At 38.6% G+C, this 25,763-nt stretch overlaps 1 protein-coding gene across 1 annotated transcript in view; it reads right to left on the reverse strand.

Annotated features, from left to right (window-relative positions):
* The window catches only part of DNAH7 (dynein axonemal heavy chain 7), a 277,547-nt gene that overhangs the window by 36,218 nt on the left and 215,566 nt on the right, over positions 1-25,763 (reverse strand). Inside the window, exons 51-56 of the mRNA XM_056111947.1 lie at positions 19,025-19,151; positions 15,121-15,315; positions 13,528-13,620; positions 9,321-9,497; positions 7,814-7,975; positions 3,344-3,544 (exon numbers count right to left, since the gene is read on the reverse strand). Coding sequence (XP_055967922.1) covers positions 3,344-3,544; positions 7,814-7,975; positions 9,321-9,497; positions 13,528-13,620; positions 15,121-15,315; positions 19,025-19,151 — 955 coding nt within the window. The remainder of the gene's footprint in view (positions 1-3,343; positions 3,545-7,813; positions 7,976-9,320; positions 9,498-13,527; positions 13,621-15,120; positions 15,316-19,024; positions 19,152-25,763) is intronic.

Genomic DNA, 25,763 nt, shown 5'->3' on the forward strand with positions numbered 1-25,763 from the left:
CATTTTGAAATAACATTAAAGTTTGGATTTCAACACTGTACTTTATTTTCTGGTTTCTGAATTAAGGCTGGATTTGAGTTTTAAAGGGACTTCATTACCTAACAATAACCAGGAAAGTTATGAGGTTACCAAAAGTTTTAAGAAAGGGCAGAGGGAAAGTTTTCCCTGTAGAATAAAATTGAAAGGGAGATTAAAGCAAAATGACATAAATTTAACTAGAGAGGGTGGAGAAAGTAAATGTGCTGTGCTGATGCTAGAACTATTTTAGTATGTTAGAGAACTGAACAAATCAGTATATGTGTTGATGTTGTGGGAGTCAGTTTTTCACTGTAGAAGAAAGGATGTACAAATATAGACAAGGGAGAAAGAATGAGACATCCAAATATAGATCAAGAAAGAACCCCAGGTGGATGAAATGGGATATATTCATTTGAACTCATTACTTATAAATATGTATTTGAGGACATATGTGTACATGCACTTGTTTATATGTCCATAAGGGGCTGGAGCGATAGCACAGCGGCTAGGGCGTTTGCCTTACACGCGGCCAACATGGCCGACCCGAGTTCGATTCCTCCGCCCCTCTCGGAGAGCCCGGCAAGCTACCGAGAGTATTCGATATGCCAGACACAGTAACAACAAAGTCTCCAATGGAGACGTTACTGGGCTCGCTCGAGCAAATCGACGATATAAGCACATGTAAATACTTTTATTCCCTTTCTGAAGAAAGGATCAAAAAAAAGATAATGCAGTAGCAATGAGCTCATTTAACATTCAGATCTTGAGTTTTCATATCATCCGCCAGTCAAAAATGGCCTGAAGTCTTCAGAAAATCAGCAGGATCCAGGGGCAGAGCGAGATGCCAGACAGATTTTTTTTTAATGATGGGGACCAAAAATATGTCTCAGGAGTCAACCTGAAGGAGCTAGTATGAACCACATCTGAGGCAATTTGAAAAAGGATCATAAAGTAATAAATTATAGGTCACTAGAAAAAATAATAAAAGAATTCATAACTCATACTTATAATGCATAAATAAATGGGAACATATGGAAGGTTGTGGTTGAAACAGGAATAGGACCACTGTCAAACAGAGAGGGAGTCCAAGAATTGAAATCATCATAGGAAATAAGCGGGTCAGCAAAGAATCACCAATGGAAAAAAAAAGAATCATCAATGAATAGTGAATATACTTTGGGGGTGAATTTTGGGAACAAGGTGTCTGTGCCTCTTAAATCTCTCTACAGATTACTAGTTCCAAGGGAAAATCACTTATTATACAGTGAAAAAAATAAAATAGGGCTTCATCCAAATTATCAAAATTAGCATCATCAATGCATGGCAGAGCTTGGCAAGCTACCTGTGGCGTGTTCAATATGCCAAAAACAGTAACAATAACAGACCTTATTCCCCTGACTCTGAAAGAGCCCCCAATATGACACTAGGCTATGCTAGCATGTGACAGGGATGAATGGAGTCGTTACTGGCACTCGCTTGAGAAAATTGATGATCAACAGGATGACAAGTGACAAGTGACAAGCACCATCAATGAAAGATATACGGGCACTATATATTTACAATATTAATACTATGACTACAGATTCATCATACTACAGATTCATCCATATCAACTTCTGGTAAAGAATTCATAATCTAAATATAATTATAAGTAAATATCAAACAAGTATCAAATAAAATATATTCTATAAAAATATAGGGAGTAGGAGGAGAGGAAGTCTTCCGAAATATCAGTGCTATTGAAGACAAAAAAGAGAAAATGTACGTGGTTAAAGAAGGCAAAGTAGTGAAATAAAAAGTTTAATAGTAATTCAAGAATTACCAAATCAGCTGGCAAATATGGAGCACAACAGTAGACTAGATACAATAAGATATAGTCTTGTTAAATTTACTGATCTAATAGCTATACTGGGAGGTAAGAGAATATCTATATTTATAAGAAATATCAATGATGTATTTAGTTAAGGATAAAGGGTCATAATATATCTCATTTTCATGCAAATGGCATATATTATATTAGCAAGAGATGAATATGAGTAAAGTGCATGGGGATGTTCCAAAGAATTTTCTAGAATGGATTTTGATTACAACATCTAAGTTTCAGGTGAACAGCATCATAATCAGACATCGACAGATGATGTGTTAGCATCTCCAAAGGTCTAGTTTTTATCCTTTATCATTAACTTGACCTTTTGTGCATTTTGGAGCCACCCACATGGATGTTCTTTTTACTACTTTCATACTCGAAACTTTTCTGCATGGTTAAAATTATTTCCAAATAGAAATTAAAGCAGTAAAATTACAATGTGCTGCTTCAGCATCTGATGAGTTTTGGTCTTGGTTGGGACAGTGGCTCATAAATGAACTTCTCCTTTGTGTGATCCCCCTGGGGAGACCCTTGGATGCAGAAGAAAGGAGCACAATTCTGCTAAAGGGCTTCCGCCCGGCTCTCTTATGTAGAGATGCCCTCACCACCTGCCTGGGAGTAACCTGCTCTCTCTGGGTCTAATCGACACAAAAGCAAGTCATAAGGCAGGTCTCAAAAGCTTCAGATAAGGTTTGACTTCATTTTAAATACATATAGTTTTTTTCTTTTTTTTTCAGTCCCCAAGACTTTTGTTTAATCAAAGCATTTCTTTATTTTTTAATGTTTTCTTATGATGTATTCTTAAAATATATTCTAACATCCACAGTAAGAGGTTTTTGAAGGCAAAAACTTAACCAAGGTTCATAACCCCTCTTAAAAGGAAACTCTTCCATTTTTAATTATGGTGAAACACTGTGAAACAATTTTAGGTCACAGACATTCACATACAGAATTCTAATAATGAAAGCAGTGGGTGGTTTCCCTGTTTGCCTGGTGACACTAAAAAAGGCCCTTATGAGTCCCATCAATCAAGGAGTGAAATCATTTTGGCTCCCATTATAGTTATATGGAGGAAATATTTTTATGTTTTAATTTAAAGATATGGCTCCAAATAGCAAAGGGTTCAGTTAATATCCTGAAACAAGATTCTCCAACCTTGCAGATTTGTACTGGGAATGGCTTACAGCTGACTTTCTAAATAGAAAGCTACATTATTAATGACTCCCTCCAAAATCTCAGTTGAACAGGAATGGGGCTGGTAGTAAAATTAAAATAAAATATTAATAAAATTGACTTCAGCACAGTCTATGATCAGTAATCAAAACCAACTGCACCACAGTTGCAGTGCAGTGAGGCCTATTTAATTTGTAGTTTTACTCAGCACACACATCCATGATCACCGGGGGCCACTTGAATTGCTTTACAGGGCCAAGGTAACAAGACTTAGCCATTACTAACAGGCTTTTTGCAGCTGCCAAAGAACTCAGGGTCAGAGATCGGGTCCATCAGGTATGATCGAATGATATTAGCCCGTAAACCTTTCGGTGCTTCATTGGTCATTTTTACTCCATTCTGCAGCACAGACACAGGGAAATTTGGAGATGGGTAACTTGTCAGCCAAAGCCGGAAGTCTGGATGTGTTGTATCTGGACTTAATTCCTGAAAGAAAAGAAGCCAAATAAAAATGGGTACATAAAATCCAAGTCTAGATCATCTGTATATGGATAGGGGAGAAGCTCTTTTTACAACAGAGTTCATTTTTGCAAATTAAAACAAAGTCCAAAAATCTGATTCTCTGAAACAAAACACTTTATCAAGAAGGCACAAAATATTGTCATCTTGTTATATACAATTAAATTATATATCTATAAAGCTTGCCAATGCAGAATTTATAATTTAGAGTTGACCACCATAAAACTTGTGCTATTCCCCAAAGTCTCATACCATTTACTCATGTTACTGAAATATTTACAGAAATAATTCTATGAGCTAAGGCCAGATTAAGAATAATTTCTTCTTGCTCTAGCCAGTCTGTGAAAATGAACAACACACTCAGATAAATCAATAGTAAATCAAGAAAATATGGAAAATAAGAGCATTTGGAAAGTTGTTAGGAACAAGTATGTTGCGAAGCACTATCACAAATCACAATTAGTGATATTTGGGTAAGGAGATAGGCGAATCTTCATTATTGAAGGTCACAGAACACTCAGCACTATTGAGAATGCTACAGGGGCCAGATAATTAGAACAGTGGCTGGGCAGCTTGTCTTGCACTCAGCCAACCTGGGATCAACCCCCATTACCACATATGGTTCCTCCTGAGTACTGAACCAGGAGTGAGATCTGAGCAGAGTCAGGAGTGACCCAAAATGAAAAAGAAAAAAAAAATAAGATAGAAAGCTTATAGCACTCGTGTGGGTCATTACGATGAGCTGTGCCCATGTTCTCTTCCTATTTAGCCCTAGTCTTCACTGCCACCTTTCCCAATTGTTCATGCCAGAGTCATCTACATTTTCTAAACTGGTAAAAAATTAACTTAACTTAAACTTAACTTCCCGTTAGTCGTCGATTTGCTTGAGCGGGCGCCAGTAACGTCTCCATTTGTCCCTGTTGCGTGCTAGTGTAGCCCAATGGCATCTGTTCGCTCTGGGAACATGAAGGGCCTCAAACCGATCGTTCATGATCTTGAGGAAGAAGTCTGACCATCTGGTAGGTGGGTGGCCACGCGGTCTTTTGACGTCCCGTGGAATCCAGACAGTAACAGCTCTAGTCCAGCGGTCGTCTTTAATCTCATTACGTGACCAGTCCATCTGATTTTTGACACCTTGGCAAACGAGACAGTGTCCCTGATTCTTGATCGTCACGGATGTCGGAACTCTGGATTCTTTCTCTCATTTGAATGAAACGTGATATTCCAAGCATACCTCTTTCAATTCTTCTTTGGGAGACCTGAATAGCGTTCTCATCCTGTTTGCGTAGGGCCCAGGTCTCTGAGGCATATGTTAATGCAGGAAGAACAGTGGAATCAAAGAGATGTGCCTGGAGCCGGAGGTTCTTCGTCCTCTTACCTATTTCTTCGACGTTCTTGAAGGCGTTCCAAGCCGCTCTCTTCCTCCTGCGCAGCTCGGGTGCCAGGTCATTTGTCATGTTGACTTCTCGACCTAGGTACACATAGCTGTTGCATTCGGAGATGGTCGTTCCATTGAGAGCGAATGGGGCATCAGGAACGAGGCTGTTTCTCATAAACATTGTCTTCGTAAGATTCAGCTGTAGTCCTACCTTTCCACACTCACGGTCAAAGTCGGCCAGCATTTGTGCCGCTTGGCTGATGTTTGGTATTATTAAAACAATGTCATCAGCAAAGCGGAGGTGGTGTAGTTGCCGACCATCTATCTTCACTCCCATTCCTTCGCATTCCAGTCGTCGCATGATGTTCTCGAGGGTGGCACTGAAGAGTTTCGGTGAAATGGTATCACCCTGCCAAACCCCTCTCTTGACATCAATGATTACTTCTTTGTAGAATGGTGAGATCCTGGTAGTGAATCCGCAATACAGCTCACAGAGGATCCTGATGTATTGGGCTTGAATGCCCTGATTGGCTAGGGCTTCAATGACCGCTTCCATCTCAACAGAATCAAAGGCCTTCTTTAAATCAATGAACGTTAAACAGAGCAGCATCTTGAACTCCCGAGAAACCTCAATGAGCTTGGTTATCGTGTGGATATGGTCAATGGTGCTGAATCCTTTGCGGAACCCGGCTTGCTCGCATGGTTGTCCTTCATCTAGTGTTCTGCCAATCCTATTTAGGAAGACCTCAAAGAGAGAAGAGCAGAAGTGCTGGTAGATGCGGCAGAAGCCGGGAAAAGTATTCGTAATGCCAGCCTGTCCTTTGCCAACTACAAGACCAAGATGACTGCCCTCCGACGTCCTGATGGATCCATCATATCCTCCAGAATGGCAATGGAGAAGATTATCCATGACTTCTACTCAAATCTGTTCGATAGCCATGTCCACTTGCCGACATACCAAATTCCACAGGATGGATATGTCGTTCCCAATGTTCTCCCTTCCGATATCCGACACGCCATTTCGTCGGTAAAGAAACGAACAGCACCTGGCCCAGACAAGGTCAGACCTGAACACCTGAAGAACCTGCCGTCAGTACTCATCAATACACTGGCTCGGCTCTTCACTCGCTACCTGTCTGAATGCAAGGTTCCGTCCCAGTGGAAAACCAGCAGGACCGTACTACTGTTCAAGAAGGGAGACATCCATGACATTGGCAACTATCACCCGATCTGCCTATTGTCTGTCATCTACAAGTTGTTCACTCAAGTCATCCTAAATAGGATTGGTAAAAAATTATTGGTAAAAAACTTTTAATTAATGAGTGAATTGGGAAGGATGAATAGGTAACTAAATTATTCCTAACCACAATGGGAGTGAAAACACCATCTATTCTTCTACCAACTGTTCTATTACCAGTCCAACCTGAGTGACTGGGCTTGGACCAAGTTTGCAAACCATTAAGAATTTATTATTCTCTTCCATGTGACTCTCTAAAAAGCATATATGAAACACTTCAAAAATTTCACGAGAATAGCCTTGATGCAGAAGGTCACTGGAGAGGCTTGGATATAAACCTCTAATAAAAGGCTCATAGGATGAGTGGTTATTGGTATGGTCTCCAAATTGACATCTATTTTGACAACCTATAATTCTTGAAGCTGAATATAATAACAACTAAAGTGAAAGAAATCCTAGGGCATATATATCTAGAGGAAAAGTAGCCAGAGACAAAATCTGAAGAGGGAGTTAAAAGTCAGAAAAGTGTTGAGGGGGATCAAGAGATAGTACAGTGGGTAGAACATTTCCATGGCACCATATAAAGTCCCCAGAACCCCTCCAGGAGTGATCCCTGAGGCCAGAGGTTAGAGTAAGCTATGATTACTGCTGGATGTGCTCCCTGACAATTCCCTCCCCCCCAAAAAAGTGTGTCGAAAATCATGATGAGAATTTGAACTTTGTCCTGCATCAAATAGGAAGCCATTGAGAGATTTTAAACAGAGACTAAATAGTTATTCTTTAATTCAGTAAGCATTTATTGATTTTCCCTACGGGTCAGAACAGAACAAAGTCATTATTTTCATTGTGCTTACATTACAGTGAGAGATATGGACAAAAAGGTGGCAAAGAGCATACAGGGAAAATACAATGCATTCCTCAAAGTTTCAGTTAGATGCAAGTAATAGAGCAAGTAATAAAACTAAATATTCAAAGAGATATTTAGTAGCTCGAGAACTCTTGAATTAGAAGGGAGCTGAAGTCACAGTGAACTCATTTTCTCCTTGAAAGCAAGAGACAGATTTCCTGTTTAACTCAGCTGAGATACAAGGGGTGAAATTCTTGGAATTTTTGCCCACCAACAAATACAAAAGTACTGCAACCCATGACAAGGTGGAAGGAAAAAAATATTCTTTCGGTTTCAGGCTACCACACTGTGGCACGGTACTGATTAAGTAGGTAAGAAGTTAAAGAAAAGAAGTGTCTTAAAGTCTTTTGATTTAGAGTGATCATATCAATTTCACTTTTCAGTATTTCTTTGCTACTTTTGGTCCACTGCTATAAAGTTAATTGATGTCTATTTACCTATGATTTACTCCCATATTTGAGGGTGTACCTTTGGAATAGGCTGATTTCTTATTCAATGGATAAGCCATTGTTCCTATTAAGAAGGGGATGGCAAAGCCTGACTGTTCCTCTTCCTCTGCTTCCTGGTATGTGCCCCTCTTTCCTATAATCCTTAGCACCACTAATCTGCAGCCTCCAAATCTGAGGACTGGGTATGACATTACTTAGATGATATGTATATCACTAAGTATATTGGAGAATGTATCATCTAATAAAGTTTAACTTAAATTTTTACCTCACAAACTTTCTCAAGGGTTGGCATCCAAGATGTGGCAAGGTGACAATTCTGAAGAACAACCCAGGTTCCATCTTTGACAGCTTTTTCTAGCATCTTCATAGCAATGGGCCCTTGGCCTTGACCAAGAGATAAGGAGCTAAGTTTTGACCCTCCATATCCCTGTGTAGAAATAGTGATAATATTGCTTTCAATCATGTTTTAAATAATAAATATTATTACTGTAAGAATGAAATATCACATATATAAAAACTTCAGTAGTATTCTCTAGAGGGTCAAACATATATAGCTATAAGAAAATGTATTGAAAATTCTATAATCACTTAAATAAAAGTTGGTTCAAATAGGAAACCCCCTGGAAAGAAAGATGGCGGCCGCATGGGAGCCTTGTGGACAGCAGGTATGAGCTGGGGGTCGGGGGCGACTAAAACCTCATAGGAAGGGGGGTGTTCCGGCCCGTCCTTCACGCCCTACCGAGGTCACCAGTTTCCCCCCACGAGCGGCTCTCCGACACGGCCAAAACTCCAGAGCACAGAAACCAATCTCTTAATTATCTAACTTTTAGTAGAAATACTTCCAGGGTTAATAAGTAAAATAGCAGAAATCCAAAACCACGCGGCCGCTATTGCGGCCAAGCGACAATGTTTAATTCTTGAACCCAGCTGTAGAAAGCAAATCATTCCACAACGCTTTTTCAGCATGTCTGATTGGGGGGGGGGGTGGTAAACTCTAAATAATAATGGTGCATCCTTTATCGAAACAATGAATCCAGTCAAAGTATATAGAGTGTTAACTAGAACTCATCTGCCTCACAGGAAATTGGGAGGGGTGGGAGGTGGGGTTCTATTGGGGTTCGTGGTAAAAAATAAGTATTGGTAAAGGGAAATGTGTTTGATATTTACATAAGTGAGACCTAAACCTGAAAGCTCTGTAACTTTTCCCACAGTGATTCAATAAATAAATTATTAAAAAAAATAGGAAACCCCCAGTAAAAAGAGATAATTTTATCATCAGGTGAAAATACTACTAATAGAAAAACATTTAAGGAGTTGTTTAACATGAGGAAGAGATAAAATGGTCCAACTGTTGTGTTTCAAATCCTAAATCCAAAGCTATAAAAGCAAACCATGGGCAGACATAGTTTTGAATTACTATATTTCAACTAATTTGGCTACATAAATTTAAGAGAAAAAGACATTAAACCCCTAATTCTTATTTAAGTCTCTAAAGAATTTTGCAGAAGTTTTTTTCCTGGAATTTATTTCCTATGTAATAAACCATTTCTATGTTCTGTAATAATTCATTTGTAGGTTCTGGATATAATATATTTAATTCCTGATCTATTTCTTTCTTTCCTTCTCTTCCCCTCTCCTATTTTTTCCTCCTTCCCTACCATCTTTTTTCCTTTCTCCTGTCGTAAGTGCTTACTATTTCATCAATACTAAGATTTTAATGGTACACATGAGTGAAAAAGTTAAAACCAGATAACCTTATTGCTTCAAGGTACCTGATCATCTGCAAATTTGAGAAGGGCAGCCATAGGGTCCCCTCCAGGGGAGAGTATGAAAATCAGAGGGGCACAGCAGTTACTATCTCCAAATGCCTTGGATAAATCAAAGGGGGGTGGCTCAATGAAGGGGCGTCCTAATCTACCAGTGATAAATTCTTGCACCATCGGAATCACCTAGAAAGAAAAAAATAATACATTTGAAAGAATATTCAAGATCTTTATAACACCTTAAAGCATTTAGATTAAAAGATATTTTAAAATGAAGAACTTCAACCCTTATATAGGCTGTTGGTGGAAACCCAAAGCGATCATTTAACAGAAAGGAAAAATATAAAGTATCTATATAATAAAAGGAAGATGACTGCAGTCTTCAAAAGGAGGAATACTCAACTCACTCAGCTTACAGAATATAAGTATCCACCTTAACTCTTTACATACATTTCTTTTTGACTATGTCTAAAATTCCACAACTCAAAATAGAAATGTCAGTGTGATTTATATAATACCAGACATAAAGAAGTCATATTGCTAAGGGGGGGAAATGAAGAAAAGCAAGGAAAAAAACATTATAAAAGAGAAACACGTTATACTGCAGCTATTTTGTACAACACAGACAAAGCTACCGTGTATAAAATTTCTGATGCCATGTTTGACATTCTCTGGGAATACATTCAACAAACTGAAGAACTCTGAGTCCTAGTGGTCACTATGAGGCTCCAAGGCTGGAGTTGAACTCAATTAATCAGTATAATTGATATACAGCCTTAGATATATTTCTTATTTGTGATGAAGAGCCTGTATTCACGTCATGCTGCCAGTTAATCATGACTCAGGTCTGAGCTAACAATAAAGACAGGCTTAATAAACAAGTATTACTAAAGTTCAAAAAATACACAAATATCAGAAAAGTGGAAAAATAGAGTGACAAGAGCACAAGGCATTTTTTTAATGCACAAGGTATTTTTTGAAGACCCCCAAATCATTCCAGTGGAACACCTGTTTATTAGTCAAGGAGGGAACCATGTGTACATACAAGGCTACAAATTACATAGGCAACTCACCAGCCTGTGACCTTTCTAAACATAGAACAAACTATAGGAACAATTTGTAGATGTTAGTTATTTAAAAATAAGAAATGCCTTCTGGAAAATTCTGTAAGTATTTCTAATCTTTGTGTATTCTAATAGAACATTCGATCACACAAAGTTATAAAGTAAAAACCACTGCTGTGTCACAATGGCTTAAAATGTGTCAACTCCGTTAAAGATGTGCATATGTCACATAGGGTGTGAGGGTAAGTAATAGACTATGAAGAATTGTTTAGTTTAAAATTACTTTTTAAAATCCTTCTCCAGTACCTCTTAAAATACATTTGAATGTGGAAACGGTATAGAAATGTAGTGAAAATTTATAGGACCTGTTAACAAGTTGACACATATATTGTTGGTTGCAATAGGCACCAGGCTAAACAAAAAATAACTTAAGATGCTTTCTCTTATGAGGGTGGGATTTCTAACTGTAGAAATTCAAAACAAAAACTACAGAATAGTAAATTCGTCTACACACCGAGAGTTCACTTTAAGATAAGTTATAGTGGTTTCAGGTATTCTGGACAAATACACAAAGCTTATTGTAAGTCACTAATCTCTAGTACGTTAGAAAGGTAGTACAGAGGTTAAAGCGCTAGCCTTGCATCCCACTGACTCAGATCTGAAATCCTGGTACCACATAAGCTCCTGAAGCACAGTCAAAGGTCAATCCCGAACAGTAGCCCCCCAGCACAGGTAGGTGCAAGTTCCCAAACAAAAACAAAATATCTCAACTGCCTGTTGTGAAGTTGTCCTGGCTTGTCTCATTATTTATTTCATAGAGCCAGTATTTCCTTATTTAATTAAAACAACAACAACAACAGCTAATAAACAAAATAGAATGCTTTTCACGCCCTTTTCCTTCCAAGGTAGAATTTTACAAACAACACTACAGCTTTACAAACAAACAAAACTAAACCACAGGACTTTTAAGAGCCCGTGTTCCTTTCAGTCATTTTGAGTTGTTAGAGGTCTGTTTTGTGGGTGGTTCAGGCTGGCTGGTGTCTGATACTGTACAGAAGCAAACATTGAGGATGTGAAGTGAGTCTTCTGTTAGCACTGGAAGACACAGGGCTGAGCCCAGGCAAACTTCAGTGTGAAAATAGAGCAAGTTTTGTTTGCTCTCAGCCTTAAGTATAACTCCCCAGGAAACTAAGTTGTGCAATGATTCAGTTTGCAAGGCAACAGAATTGGGTTTGCAGCTGCAATCTGGTTATGTCAGCTTTAGGCTTGTAAGATGAAATCTGTCAGCATCAAAATTAGACTAATGGAGGCCATCATAATCTCAAAGGCAGGAAAGAAGTCTCTGGTCTTCTATTTATGATTTTCTAGTTATTTCATGCTCCTATAGAGATTATGTGATACTGGAGAAACATAACTCATATTTGACAAGTTTCTTATTGAAAGCTGATTTTATTTGCATTTTGCTTACATTTCAGAAGGGAGAACTGTGGTCAGAGACTCTTCATTTTTGTAAACGGTCATAAAACCACATCTCAGAGCTAACTCATTTGATATATTTCTTTTTTCAATAAAATTCAATAAACTATTAAATTCTAAAGGAAAGTGCAAACCTGCCTCATTTTGCCATACAGGTGATTTAGTGAGCATTTCACCTTTTCCAAACTAAAATATGAAAATAATCTGACTACTATGGTTTTTTACAACTAGGAGGAGTTGTAAGGTTTTGAAGGCAAAGAAGTAGAAAGACATCAACAGCATGTGCTAATGAATGACGATGTCCTTCTGTGAATTGGTGTTTGTACTGTAAGCTAGAGTCCAGAGTTGATTTTTCCCAGCATAGACTATAATATATATTATATAACAAGGTACATAATACATCATAAATAACATGTGTGTTTATTGTAAGGAGGGGTTACAAGGAAACAAAATCTATACCTTACTAGGTTGAACATTAACCTCACCCAACACTGTATTTTTTCCCTCTGGTTTGTTAATTCCAGATTTAGAAAACTGCTATTTTAAAAACATAAGAGCTACATGTGAATAAATATAAGATTCTATATAATAATTATATATATATAAGAATTAATATATATATAATATATGTAATACAGAATGAGAGAGCTTGTTTGGAGATTCTAGCAGGGGAGCGCAGCTACTCATATACCCTCGACCATAGACTGGTCCATCTCTATTTGCACACAGCTTCAAAAGGGACGCACATGGAGTGGTGAGGGAGGATGTAGACACCCACCTAGCCAGCCAGATCAGCCGAATCAACCCTAGCTATCAATGGGGTGAGAGATGTCGCAGCAAGCTCCCCGTGGGGTATTCAATATGCCCAAAATAGTAACAACAATGGAGATACTACTGGTGCCCGCTCGAGCAAATAGATGAACAATGGGAGGACAGTGCTACAGTGCTACAATACAGAATGAGGATATATATATCTTCTTATATAATAACAATCACTAGAAACTGAAATACCTGGAAAGAGAATGGTTTAAAATGGAATGGTTTGAGACCACAAATAACATTAGAAAGATAATACTTGTTTTTTGAATTGTTTTGGTTGGTTTGTTTGTTCTAGGGCCACAGCTAGGGGTACTCAGGGGTTTCTCCTGGCTCTGCACTCAGGAATTCCTACTGGCAGTAATAAAGTGTAGCACTGTAGCACTGTCCTCCCACTGTTCATCGATTTTCTCGAGCGGGCCCAGTAACGTCTCCATTTTGAGACTTGCTACTGTGTTTGGCATATTGAATATGCCATGGGTAGCTTGCCAGGCTTTGCTGTGCGGGCGAGATACTCTCGGTAGCTTGCTGGGCTCTCTGAGAGGGATGGAGGACCGAACCCAGCTCGACTGGGCTAGTTGCACGTAAGGCAAATGCCCTACCGCTGTACTATCGCTCCAGTGATAATAAAGCGATAATATCGCTCCAGGTAATAAAGTGAAACTCTATAATATGTTGGGGTGTTAACTTCATGTGGTTTTAATGAATAGATAAGTTTGTGGAAAATGGCTGCATTAGAAGGCAGTGGGGCTCTTTTTGCAAGTTCCTCCAGCACCCTTAGGGTTATGCTAAGAAGTGTTGTTTGGCTGGACAGTGGAAAAGGAACTAGAAGGCAATTTACTTTATAAACCCACACTTACCTTGTCTGGCCTCAAGCAACGAATGATAAGCATTCTTTGAAACTCATTTGCTCTAGTTTCCCATTCCTCAGGAAAAATTTCATGATGTGGTTCCTAAAATTACAGTGGATATGATACAATGTCATCTGGGAGATTATTTCTTAAAAAACAATATTTTGTCTTATACATTTATTTTTAAATCATTTACAACTTTTAAAATTTCATTTTAGACACTATAGTTTACAAAATTGTTATTGGTAGGATTTCATAGAGAAAACACTCGAGTACAATCCCCTCTACTGTGCTCTTTCCCTCCACCATGGTCCCAGTGTGCCCCTCTCTTCAAGTTCCTCCCGCATGGTAAACTTCCTACTGCTTTCAGAAAATAAATAATGACTAAATAAAATTAAAACTTCTAATACGAATTCATTGGGGTGGGGCAAGCTTGTGAAATATGAAATAAAAAGAAAATTTTAAGTGCCATGTAGTCATAAAAATTAGGACTTTTTGTAAGTTAATGTCAATGTGAATACTAATAAGAAAAAAACTTATTTATGAATACAAATGTTCATCTAGATCATTTTCTCATTTTTTAATCTAAAGGTATTACAATCCATTACTATTATCATCTATAAAAATGAACATATATTACAAAAAGGGGAGAGGTATTGTTTATAGTTTTTTGAACATTTTTGTATCTTTTTAATTAAAGACTATCTGAAATTGTATCTGAGTAAGAGAATCAAATAGAGAGAGCTACTAAAATTACATAAAAGCAGCACCCAGATCCTAGAAAATTGTTAAACCTTGAAACAATAGATGTTTGTACCTTTGAAACTTCCCAAATAGTTTATGTGCTCCTTCATTTGACATAATGAGTGAAGCTTTAACTTCAAATTAGAAAAAAGTACTCACAAAAACTTATTTGTCTTTAGGAAAGATAGTTTTATATTAACACGAAAAGATTCAAAAGAGATGTGCCCCAAATAATTGAATTTATATGTAGGGCCTAATCTCACTTCAAATACACAACCAAGTAAACCAAGAAATATTTTTCATCTACCTGAAGCTTTTGCTCTTCATTTCACCTCCCCAAATTGAGCTCTTACAAATTTAACCCAAGAAAGGCTAAGTGTCAAGAGAGTAGAAACAAAGGACTAAAAAGCTTAACAAGGAATTGGAAAATTTTTAGGCATTATCGAAGAGATATTGAGAGAATACAACAATTTCTAAGTTTCCCAGAAGGAAAATTCTAACATGTGTTAATTGTAATAGTATCCAGTTAGCAAAATAATTCCTTGTCCTTAAATGATAAAATATTTTAGTTTGCACCCATACATTCAAAAAAATCTAAACACAGTTTTGTAAATGTTAGCTACTGTTATGAAAGCCAGTCTAAAATAATCATAAAAACATGTCATGGATTTTCAAGAAATTAGAATAATTCAAATAGAATCACTAATTTTAAAAGAGAGGGAAATGTAAATTAAACTTGTATTTTAACATCTGACCAGTTGTTTATACTTCATTTAAATCTTGTTTTAATCAAGTTATTAATTATATAACATAACATAATACAAGGTTTTGTAATAATCGAGAGGATTAAAAACATACCAGGCTATCATATACTTTTTTCCAACCATCCTTTAAATGAACAAACTCCTTACGAATGGATTTGAAGTGAGGCAATTCATCTAATCTACATATTTCATCCCAGGATTTTTGAGGAAGCCAGGTACAAGGGTTGGTATAAGGATTATCTAGACCAATTCCACCAGTTAACAGAAATCTCCACTCAGCTTTATTAACCTTTGTAAAACAAAGTTACATGAAGAATCAGAAAGGAGTTCATCATATACATGGCATGTTTATAACCAGTTAACAATAATTAGTTTTTTAATTTCTGTGTGGTTCTTATTGATATGGATTAATATTTATAAAAATAAATGTATCTATGATAATCAGTCTTCAAAATAATTCATCTAAGATACTTCTTAATACTTGCCTTCAAACAAAACACTGTCCTCTCATTGTTCATCGATTTGCTCAAGTGGGCCCAGTAATGTCTCCATTTTGAGACTTGTTGTTACTGTGTTTGGCATATTGAATATATGCGGGCGAGATACTCTCAGTAGCTTGCTGGGCTCTCTGAGAGGGGTGAAGGAATCGAACCCGGCTTGGCCAGGCAGGCTGTGTGCAAGGCAAATGCTCTACTGCTGTTATTGCTCCTTCAGAATTACAAATCCAAATATGAAGATATGAATATATCCTAGTTGAATGTTTTTCTGACGTGACTTGGAGTTTTACTAGCTCTAAATATTGAGGACAGAAAAACCACAAACTTTCCATATCTTCAAACATTTTTCATAACATATATTGACATAATCCTATGAAATTTTATAAGAAGTTTAAGAATACAACTTTGACTCCTTCAGAAATGAAATAATGCATAATTGTATAAAATCAATAAATCTTAAACACATGAGTATAAAAAACAGTGAATTTTATAACAGTGCAGGAAAAGTGCTCCCTGTTTCTTAAATGAGTAAAAAATTATCATTTGAAACACAGCCAAGAATTTACAAAATGTATCGTGAAGTCCAAACTTTAACATCTTATTAACTTGCAAAATTCTGAAAAATATTGCCACTTACACTCATACTGGGGCCAGAGTGCTAGCACAGCAGGTGCTTGCACACAGCCAGCCCGAGTACGATTCCTCCACCTCTCGCGGAGAGCCCAGCAAGCTACTGAGAATATTCTGCCCACCTGGCAAAGCCTAGCAAGCTACCCGTGACGTATTTAATATGCCAAGAACAGTAACAAGAAGTCCCACAATGGAGACGTTACTGGTGCCTGCTTGAGCAAATCGATGAACAATAAATAGGAGGACAGTGCTACAGTGCTACACTCATACTTGGTGTAGATATATGTGTTTATATAAATATACTGAATTAAGATGCATGTTATGTGAGATTCTAAGAGAAACTATTTTATTATTTTTTTTTGCATTGCAATTTTTAATTGTTCATCTCTTTTTATTAAAAATTTTTTTTAATAGTAAGACATCGTGAGGTACAGTTGCAGACTTACACATTTTTGTGCTTGGGTTTCAATTATACAATGATCAAATACCATCCCTCCATCAGTGCCCATTTCCCACCACCACGGATCCCAGTATCCCTCCCACCCCCATTCCCCCCATCCCACCCTGTCTCTGTGGCAGGGCATTCCCTTTTGTTCTCTCTCTCTTATTGGGTGTTGTGGCTTGCAAAAGGGGCAATGGGTGATAATCCTGTTTAGTCTATAGTCTACTTTCCGAATGCTTCTCCCATCCTCGAAGGATCCTCCCAACACCTTTATTTGGTGTTCCCCTCTTTATCTGAGCTCCCTTTCCCCCTAGTATGTGTGGTTGGCCTCCAAGTCATGGAGTAAAATTCCTGGTACTAATCTCGGCCATTCTTGGGTGTTAGTTTCCTATTTTGTTACTTTATGTTCTCCAGATGAATGCAATCTTTCTATGTCTATCCCTTTCTTTCTGAGTCATTTTGCTTAACATGATACTTTCCATATAGTACCACTTGTACGTAAATTTCGTGACTTCGTCTTTTCAAACAGCTACATAGTACTCCATTGTGTAAATGTACCAAAGTTTCTTTAACCAGTCATCTGTTCTCAGGCACTCAGGTATTTTCCAGATTCTGGCTATTGTAAAGAGTGCTGCAATAAACAGGCAATTGCAGATGTCACTTCGACTATACATTTTTGCCTCTCTGGGATATATTCCCAGGAGTGGTATTACTGGATCAAATGGGAGCTCAATTTCTAATTTTTTGAGAATCATCCATACTGTTTTCCAAAAAGGCTGAACAAGTCGGCATTCCCACCAACAGTGAAGGAGTGTCCCTTTCTCACCACATCCGTGCCAGCACTGGTTGCTTTTGTTCTTGTGGATATGGGCCAGTCTCTGTGGTGTGAAGTGATATCTCATTGTGGTTTTGATCTGCATCTCCCTGATGATTAATGATGTGGAACATTTTCTCATGTGCCTTTTAGCCATTCAGATTTCTTCTTTGTGAAAGTTTCTATTCATTTCATCTCCCCATTTTTTGATGGGGTTGAATGCTTTCTTCTTGTGGAGTTCAACCAGTACTTTGTATATCCTTGAAATTAACCCCTTATCAGATGTGTAGTTGGCGAATATCCTTTCCCATTCTGTAGACTGTCTTTGTATTTTGGTCACTGTTTCTTTGGAGGTGCAGAAGCTTCTTAGTTTAAGATAGTCCCATTTGTCTATCTCTGTTTTCACTTGTTTGGCCAGTGGTGTGACATCTTCGAAGACACCATTAGCTTCTATGTCATGAAGGGTCTTGCCAACTTTTTCCTCAATGTACCTTATAGATTCCGGTCTGATGTTGAGGTCTTTAATCCACTTAGATCTTACTATTGTACATGGAGTTAGGCAGAGATCTGAGCCCATTTTTTTGCATGTAGCCGTCCAGTTTTGCCAGAATAATTTGTTAAAGAGGCTTTCCCTGCTCCACTTCACTTTTCTTGCCCCCTTATCGAAGATTAGATGCTCGTATGCTTGGGGGGAGATGTCAGTATATTCAACCCTGTTCCATTGGTCTACAGTTCTGCCTTTGTTCCAGTACCATGCTGTTTTAATTATTACTGCCTTGTAGTAGAGTTTGAAGTTAGGGAGGTTCATTCCTCCCATTTTCTTTTTCCCAAGAATTGCTTTAGCTATTCGTGGGGGCTTATTGTTCCATATAAGTTTCAGGAGTGTTTGCTCCATTTCTTTGAACAATGTCATGGGTATCCTAATAGGGATTGCGTTGAATTTATACAGTGCTTTGGGAAGTATTGCCATTTTGACAATGTTAATTCTCCCGATCCACGAACAGGGGATATTTTTCCATTTCCTCATATCCTCTTTTATTTCCTGAAGCAGTGTTTTGTAGTTTTCTTTGTACAGGTCCTTTACTTCCTTAGTTAAGGTGGTTCCTAGGTACTTGATTTTCTGGGGCACAATTGAGAATGGGATTGTTTTCTTCATGTCACTTTCTTCAAAGAGAAACTATTTTAAACTAAGACGGAACTGTTTAAGTAATGGTTACATAATAAACTCTGCTTACTTTTTGCCTCTATGAAAATTAATCTAGTTATAATATCTTTCCTTAACTATAATAACAGTAATTAAAAAAAACCCACTGTCCTCCCGTTGTTCATCAATTTGCTTGAACGGGCCCATTAACGTCTCCATTTTGAGACTTATTACTGTATTTGGCATATCGAATACATCAGCGGTAGCTTGACAGGCTTTGCTGTGCGGGCAAGATACTCTCGGTAGCTTGCTGGGCTCTCCGAGAGGGGCAGAGGAATCGAACCTGGCTCGGCCAGGCTGACTGCGCGCAAGGCAAACGCCCTACCGCTGTAGCCCTTTTATATAATTACCATACAAATTAGTAAATTGATTTATTTATATTTCCCTCTTAGCAACCCAAAAAATACTCACCTTATGCTCATGTAGCAGCAGATTTATATTTAGACAAAAGGAAAAAAGTAGCTTATCTTTTTCAAAGAGTGACCGGCAGATGTTAACATAAAGGGAATAAGTGAAGTGATCTTTAAGAATCTGAAGCCTAAGGTTAAACAGAGAGAAAATAAAATAAGAGTATATTTTGCTTTAAAGAAAATTCTTTTTTAAAAGACCACCATAGACCATTTATATGCATATTCTTCTAATAGGCATTCTAGTCAATTACCCACCAAACAGTGGAGGATTCTCATTAACTGGGCATAGGAATTTGAGAGTAGCATAATGACAGTGACACACTTCAGTAGCATAGCATTTTACTGTTGTAGCATTTTACTGTTCACTGACTTTTTAAAAAGTTAATCTCCCTTTAGGAAAAAGGCAATTCATGCATTATCAATCTACTACATTTAAGAATTTACTAATATTTTAAACTTTAAAATATTTCTTAGTATAATTAAACTTCTATAAATATTTTTATATATTTTACATTATCTAAAATATAAATAGCTAAATTACTATATGAAAACTAAATTTAATGAGATGAATATATGTTGAGAATCACAAAACTTTTCATTTACCACATGGAAATATGAAAAACAAATCATAATATTGGTTAACAACCTTCTAGTATTCTAGTAACTGCTAGCACATGATCTCTAGTCAAAATAATGACTTGTATTCTGGAGGTGGGGGATCACACCCATCTGTGCTCAGGGCTTTTTCCTGGCTCTACACTTAGGAATGACTCCGTATTGTGCTTGGGGAACCATAATGGATGCTGGGCATCAAACCCAGGTTGTTCATGTGCAAGGTAAGGGCCCTACCTACTGTACTATTCTTCAGCCCCCCCTCTAGTAACAACTTGTGAACATTTTTAATCACTCACTTAAATCACTTAACTTCCCGTTGGTCGTCGATTTGCTCGAGCGGGCACCAGTAACGTCTCCATTTGTCCCTGTCGCGTGCTATCTTCGAAAACTCTTGAGCTAATTCGCCAGCGTGGTTTGGCGCATGCCTCAGGCAACCGCAAGCTAACGTCTGAGCTTGCAAAGCAGTGCAGAGATGCGATCAAGGAAGACCTCAAAGAGAGAAGAGCAGAAGTACTGGTAGATGCGGCAGAAGCCGGGAAAAGTATTCGTAAGGCCCGCCTGTCCTTCGCCAACTATAAGACCAAGATGACTGCCCTCCGACGTCCTCATGGATCCATCACATCCTCCAGAATGGCAATGGAGAAGATTATCCATGACTTCTACTCAAATCTCTTCGATAGCCATGTCCACTTGCCGACATACCAAATTCCACAGGATGGATATGTTGTTCCCAATGTTCTCCCTTCCGAAATCCGACACGCCATGTCGTCGGTAAAGAAATAAACAGCACCCGGCCCAGACAAGGTCAGACCTGAACACCTGAAGAACCGGCCGTCAGTACTCATCAATACACTGGCTCGGCTCTTCACTCGCTACCTGTCTGAATGCAAGGTTCCGTCCCAATGGAAAACCAGCAGGACCGTACTCGTACTACTGTTCAAGAAGGGAGACATCCATGACATTGGCAACTATCGCCCGATCTGCCTATTGTCTGTCATCTACAAGTTGTTCACTCGAGTCATCCTAAATAAGATTGTCAGAACACTAGATGAAGGACAACCATGCGAGCAAGCAGGGTTCCGCAAAGGATTCAGCACCATCGACCATATCCACACAATAACCAAGCTCATTGAGGTTTCTCGGGAGTTCAAGATGCCACTCTGTTTAACGTTCATTGATTTAAAGAAGGCCTTTGATTCTGTTGAGATGGAAGCGGTCATTGAAGCCCTAGCCAATCAGGGCATTCAAGCCCAATACATCAGGATCCTCTGTGAGCTGTATTGCGGATTCACTACCAGGATCTCACCATTCTACAAAGAAGTGATCATTGATGTCAAGAGAGGGGTGCGGCAGGGTGATACCATTTCACCAAAACTCTTCAGTGCCACCCTCGAGAACATCATGCGACGACTGGAATGCGAAGGAATGGGAGTGAAGATAGATGGTCGGCAACTACACCACCTCCACTTTGCTGATGACATTGTTTTAATAACACCAAACATCAGCCAAGTGGCACAAATGCTGGCCGACTTTGACCTGTGAGTGTGGAAAGGTAGGACTACAGCTGAATCTTACGAAGACAATGTTCATGAGAAACAGCCTTGTTCCTGACGCCCCATTCACTATCAATGGAATGACCATCTCTGAATGCAACAGCTATGTGTACCTAGGTCGAGAGGTCAACATGACAAATGACCTGGTACCCGAGCTGCGCAGGAGGAAGAGAGCGGCTTGGAACGCCTTCAAGAACGTCGAAGAAATAGGTAAGAGGATGAAGAACCTCCGGCTCTGGGCACATCTCTTTGATTCCACTGTTCTTTCTGCATTAACATATGCCTCAGAGACCTGGGCCCTACGCAAACAAGATGAGAATGCTATTCAGGTCTCCCAAAGAAGAATAGAAGAGCTATGCTTAGAATATCACGTTTCACTCAAATGAGAGAGAGAATCCGGAGTTCTGACATCCGTCTACGATCAAGAATCAGGGACGCTGTCTCATATGCCAAGGTGTCGAAAATCAGATGGGCTGGTCACGTAATGAGATTTAAAGATGACCGCTGGACTAGAGCTGTTACTGACTGGATTCCACGGGATGTCAAAAGACCGCGTGGCCACCCACCTTCCAGATGGTCAGACTTCTTCGTCAAGATCGTGAACAATCGGTTTGAGGCCCTTCATGTTCCCAGAGCGAACAGATTTTTAATTAAATGAAAATTATCATTACAACAATTTTAAAATATTTTCATTATATAGATTATGGGCAGGAAGTGATAACACAGCAGTAGAGCGTTTGCCTTGAACACAGACGACCCGGCAGAGTTCGATTCCTTCACCTTCGATTTCTCCACCCCTCTCGGCAAACTACCCAGAGTGTCTCGCCCACAAGGCAAAGCCTGGCAAGCTACCCATGACGTATTCGATATACCAAACACAGTAACAACAAGTCTCACAATGGAGATGTTACTGGGTCCGCTCAAGCAAATTGATGAACAATGGGAAAACAGTGCTTACAGTGCTAAATAGATTACAGTATTTACAAAAGAAATAAAGAGTTGAAAACATTTGTAGAGAACTGATGTTTGATATGAATGGTCAAACTAAGCAGATGAATTTATCTGGTATAAAAATTAGTAAGGGTCAGGTGAATGAGACCAGTTGTAGTTACTGGTTTTGGCATATCGAATGCACAACGGATAGCTTGCCAGGCTCTTTCTTCCGTGCAGGCGGAACACTCTTGGTAGCTTGCCAGTCTTTCCGAGAGGGATAGAGGCTTTTGGGGCGACCTCTAATCACCCTTGTAGGTGTTACCATATTTGAACCCTATCAAATATGGCGCGACAATTCCGGAAGATGGGTATTTAGTGTCTTATGATGTGTCCGGAAAGCGTCCTGGAGTGTGGCGACGGCTGGGTAGTGGAGGTAGATCATGAACGATCGGTTTGAGGCTCTTCATGTTCCCAGAGCGAACAGATGCCCTAGCCAATCAGGGCATTCAAGCCCAATACATCAGGATCCTCCATGAGCTGTATTGCGGATTCACTACCAGGATCTCACCATTCTACAAAGAAGTGTTCGCTGATGTCAAGAGAGGGGTGCGGCAGGGTGATACCATTTCACCAAAACTCTTCAGTGCCACCCTCGAGAACATCATGCGACGACTGGAATGCGAAGGAATGGGAGTGAAGATAGATGGTCGGCAACTACACCACCTCCACTTTGCTGATGACATTGTTTTAATAACACCAAACATCAGCCAAGTGGCACAAATGCTGGCCGATTTTGACCGTGAGTGTGGAAAGGTAGGACTACAGCTGAATCTTACGAAGACAATGTTCATGTGAAACAGCCTCGTTCCTGATGCCCCATTTGCTCTCAACGTAACGACCATCTCCGAATGCAACAGTTATGTGTACCTAGGTCGAGAAGTCAACATGACAAATGACCTGGCACCCGAGCTGCGCAGGAGGAAGAGAGCGGCTTGGAACGCCTTCAAGAACGTCGAAGAAATAGGTAAGAGGACGAAGAACCTCCGGCTCCGGGCACATCTCTTTGATTCCACTGTTCTTCCTGCATTAACATATGCCTCAGAGACCTGGGCCCTACGAAAACAAGATGAGAACGCTATTCAGGTCTCCCAAAGAAGAATAGAAAGAGCTATGCTTGGAATATCACATTTCACTCAAATGAGAGAAAGAATTCTGAGTTCTGACATCCGTCGATGATCAAGAATCAGGGACGCTGTCTCGTTTGCCAAGGTGTCAAAAATCAGATGGGCTGGTCACGTAATGAGATTTAAAGATGACCGCTGGACTAGAGCTGTTACTGACTGGATTCCACGGGATGTCAAAAGACCGCGTGGCCGCCCACCTACCAGATCGTCCGACTTCTTTGTCAAGATCATGAACGATTGGTTTGAGGCTCTTCATGTTCCCGGAGCGAACAGATGCCATTGGGCTACACTAGCACGCGACAGGGACAAATGGAATCGTTACTGGCGCCTGCTCGAGCAAATCGACGACTAACAGGAAGTTAAGTGATTAAGTGAAAAATTAGTATAGTTTTATTATGAATAAAATTGTATTGGTGTTTCTTAAAGTGTCTAGAAAATATTATCTACAAGGAGGAATAGATCTTAGTTATTTCCAAACTTATATCCTATGCTCCAATCACCTATCTATATTTTTTCCATTATTCCTGAACTATTTTTAGTCTCCCACCAACGTTTTAGTTTAAGAAATCTTAAAAAAGAGGGGCTGGAGCAATAGCACAGCAGGTAGGACGTTTGCCTTGCACGCAGCCGACCCAGGTTCAATTCCCAGCATCCCATATGGTCCCCTGAGCACCGCCAGGGGTAATTCCTGAGTGAATAAACCAAGAGTGACTCCTGTGCATCGCTGGGTGTGACCCCCCCTCCCAAAAAAAAAGAAATCTTAAAAAAGAGATTTGGTAGAGAGAACCCTTAAAGTAAAAAAAGCAGTTGAATTCCTGAAGACTATTCCTATACTCATTATTATGTTAATAGGTGGTCTTTCATAGTTGGCATTTATCTCATCTGTAGCAAATACAATTAATAAAGTGATTCAGATTTAGACTTTATGGAATAAAATTAAAATTCTTCATTTGAAGACAAATATCCTCTTATATATGGATGAACTAAAGGATAAATAATTAGGGCAATCATATTAGAAATTCAAATTCAACCTTATTGATAAAATGTTGATTAAAATATATCAATAATACGTTACCATGAGAGAGAATAAAGGTGATAATTCTCAATGTCTATACTTAATACAATGATATAAGATAAAGCCTCTGATGGAGTAGCACATTTGTAAAACCTTCCAGGAAAGGAATTGATATCACACATGTGAAAGAAGAAAATAATTTTGTCCTAATTTGGGGATTCTAGCACTAGGTAAAAATTAACCATGTGTACACAGCTAAATTAGTATATTATTTATAAACTATTTACAAGTCTTACCATAAAAAGCATAGTGCTTCCAAACTACAAAATCCAAAAGGAAAGAGAGAACAAAAGGGGATGCCCTGCCACAGAGGCAGGGTAGGGAAGGGGGGATGGGGTGGGGGTGGTGGGAGGGATACTGGGATAATCTGTGGTGGAGAATGGGCACTGGTGGAGGGATGGGTACTCGATCATTGTATGACTGAAATGAAAGTACGAAAGTTTATAAGTATGTGACTGTACCTTATGGTGATTCACTAATAAAAAAAAAGTATAGTACTTTCATAAATTGTAAACTGTGTCCTCTATAAATAATGTTTTCAAAGAATATTTAACATGTAGAAAGTTATATTGATAGAAATGTGTAAAATGTACTTCATATATTACACATATGAAATACTACATACACAAAGAAAGAGTTCAGTTTGGTTCTGATACAGAAAAATATCTCTAGTTTAATTTTTGTTTCTTTACATATTATATGTGTGATAACTATATTTCTATAAAATCCAAATGCACTTAAACTTTTATAAATTAATGATTTAAAACTTTGTGGATATTTGATAGTGCATCCTTTTTAAATAAAAATGTTAATGAAACAATTAAACTATGAATAACGGTCTAAAAACAAAATGCATTTTTATTTTGAGTAAATATAAATGAGAAATAATTTGAGACCAATATTAAAATTCTAAAAAATCGTTGATTTCATGTTACAATCACATGCTTTTGGCCTATGAAATAATTAGACCCCACTATTCAAGGTAGTATTGATCATGACTGTCAGATAAACAAATGATTTATAGGAGAAACCATTCAATCTTTAGTTTCTGAATGGGGCTAGCTCTTACCTTTGATTTTACTGAAAAAGTAAGTCTTTTTACAAAATTAAGTAAGAGTGTCTTGAAGATTTTCTTAATGTGCATCATGTTAAATGAAGTGTTGGACAGAAGGGCAAATACAGGATAGAAGCGAGGCGGCACAGGGAAGGGGAAGGAAGAGGTAGCCAAAAAGTGACTTTAGGAACAGTGGTAGAGAATCTTTGGTCCCTTGATGACGGAGAAGTATTAACTTTGTATACCAAAAACATAAACATTAATTGATAGAACTGTAGCAGTGTGACCTCAGCTACTACTACAACAAAAAAATTTCTTGGTGTAGT

This window comes from Sorex fumeus, unplaced genomic scaffold (genome assembly GCF_029834395.1).
Source record: "Sorex fumeus unplaced genomic scaffold, SorFum_2.1 ptg000014l, whole genome shotgun sequence".
Classification (NCBI taxonomy): domain Eukaryota; kingdom Metazoa; phylum Chordata; class Mammalia; order Eulipotyphla; family Soricidae; genus Sorex; species Sorex fumeus.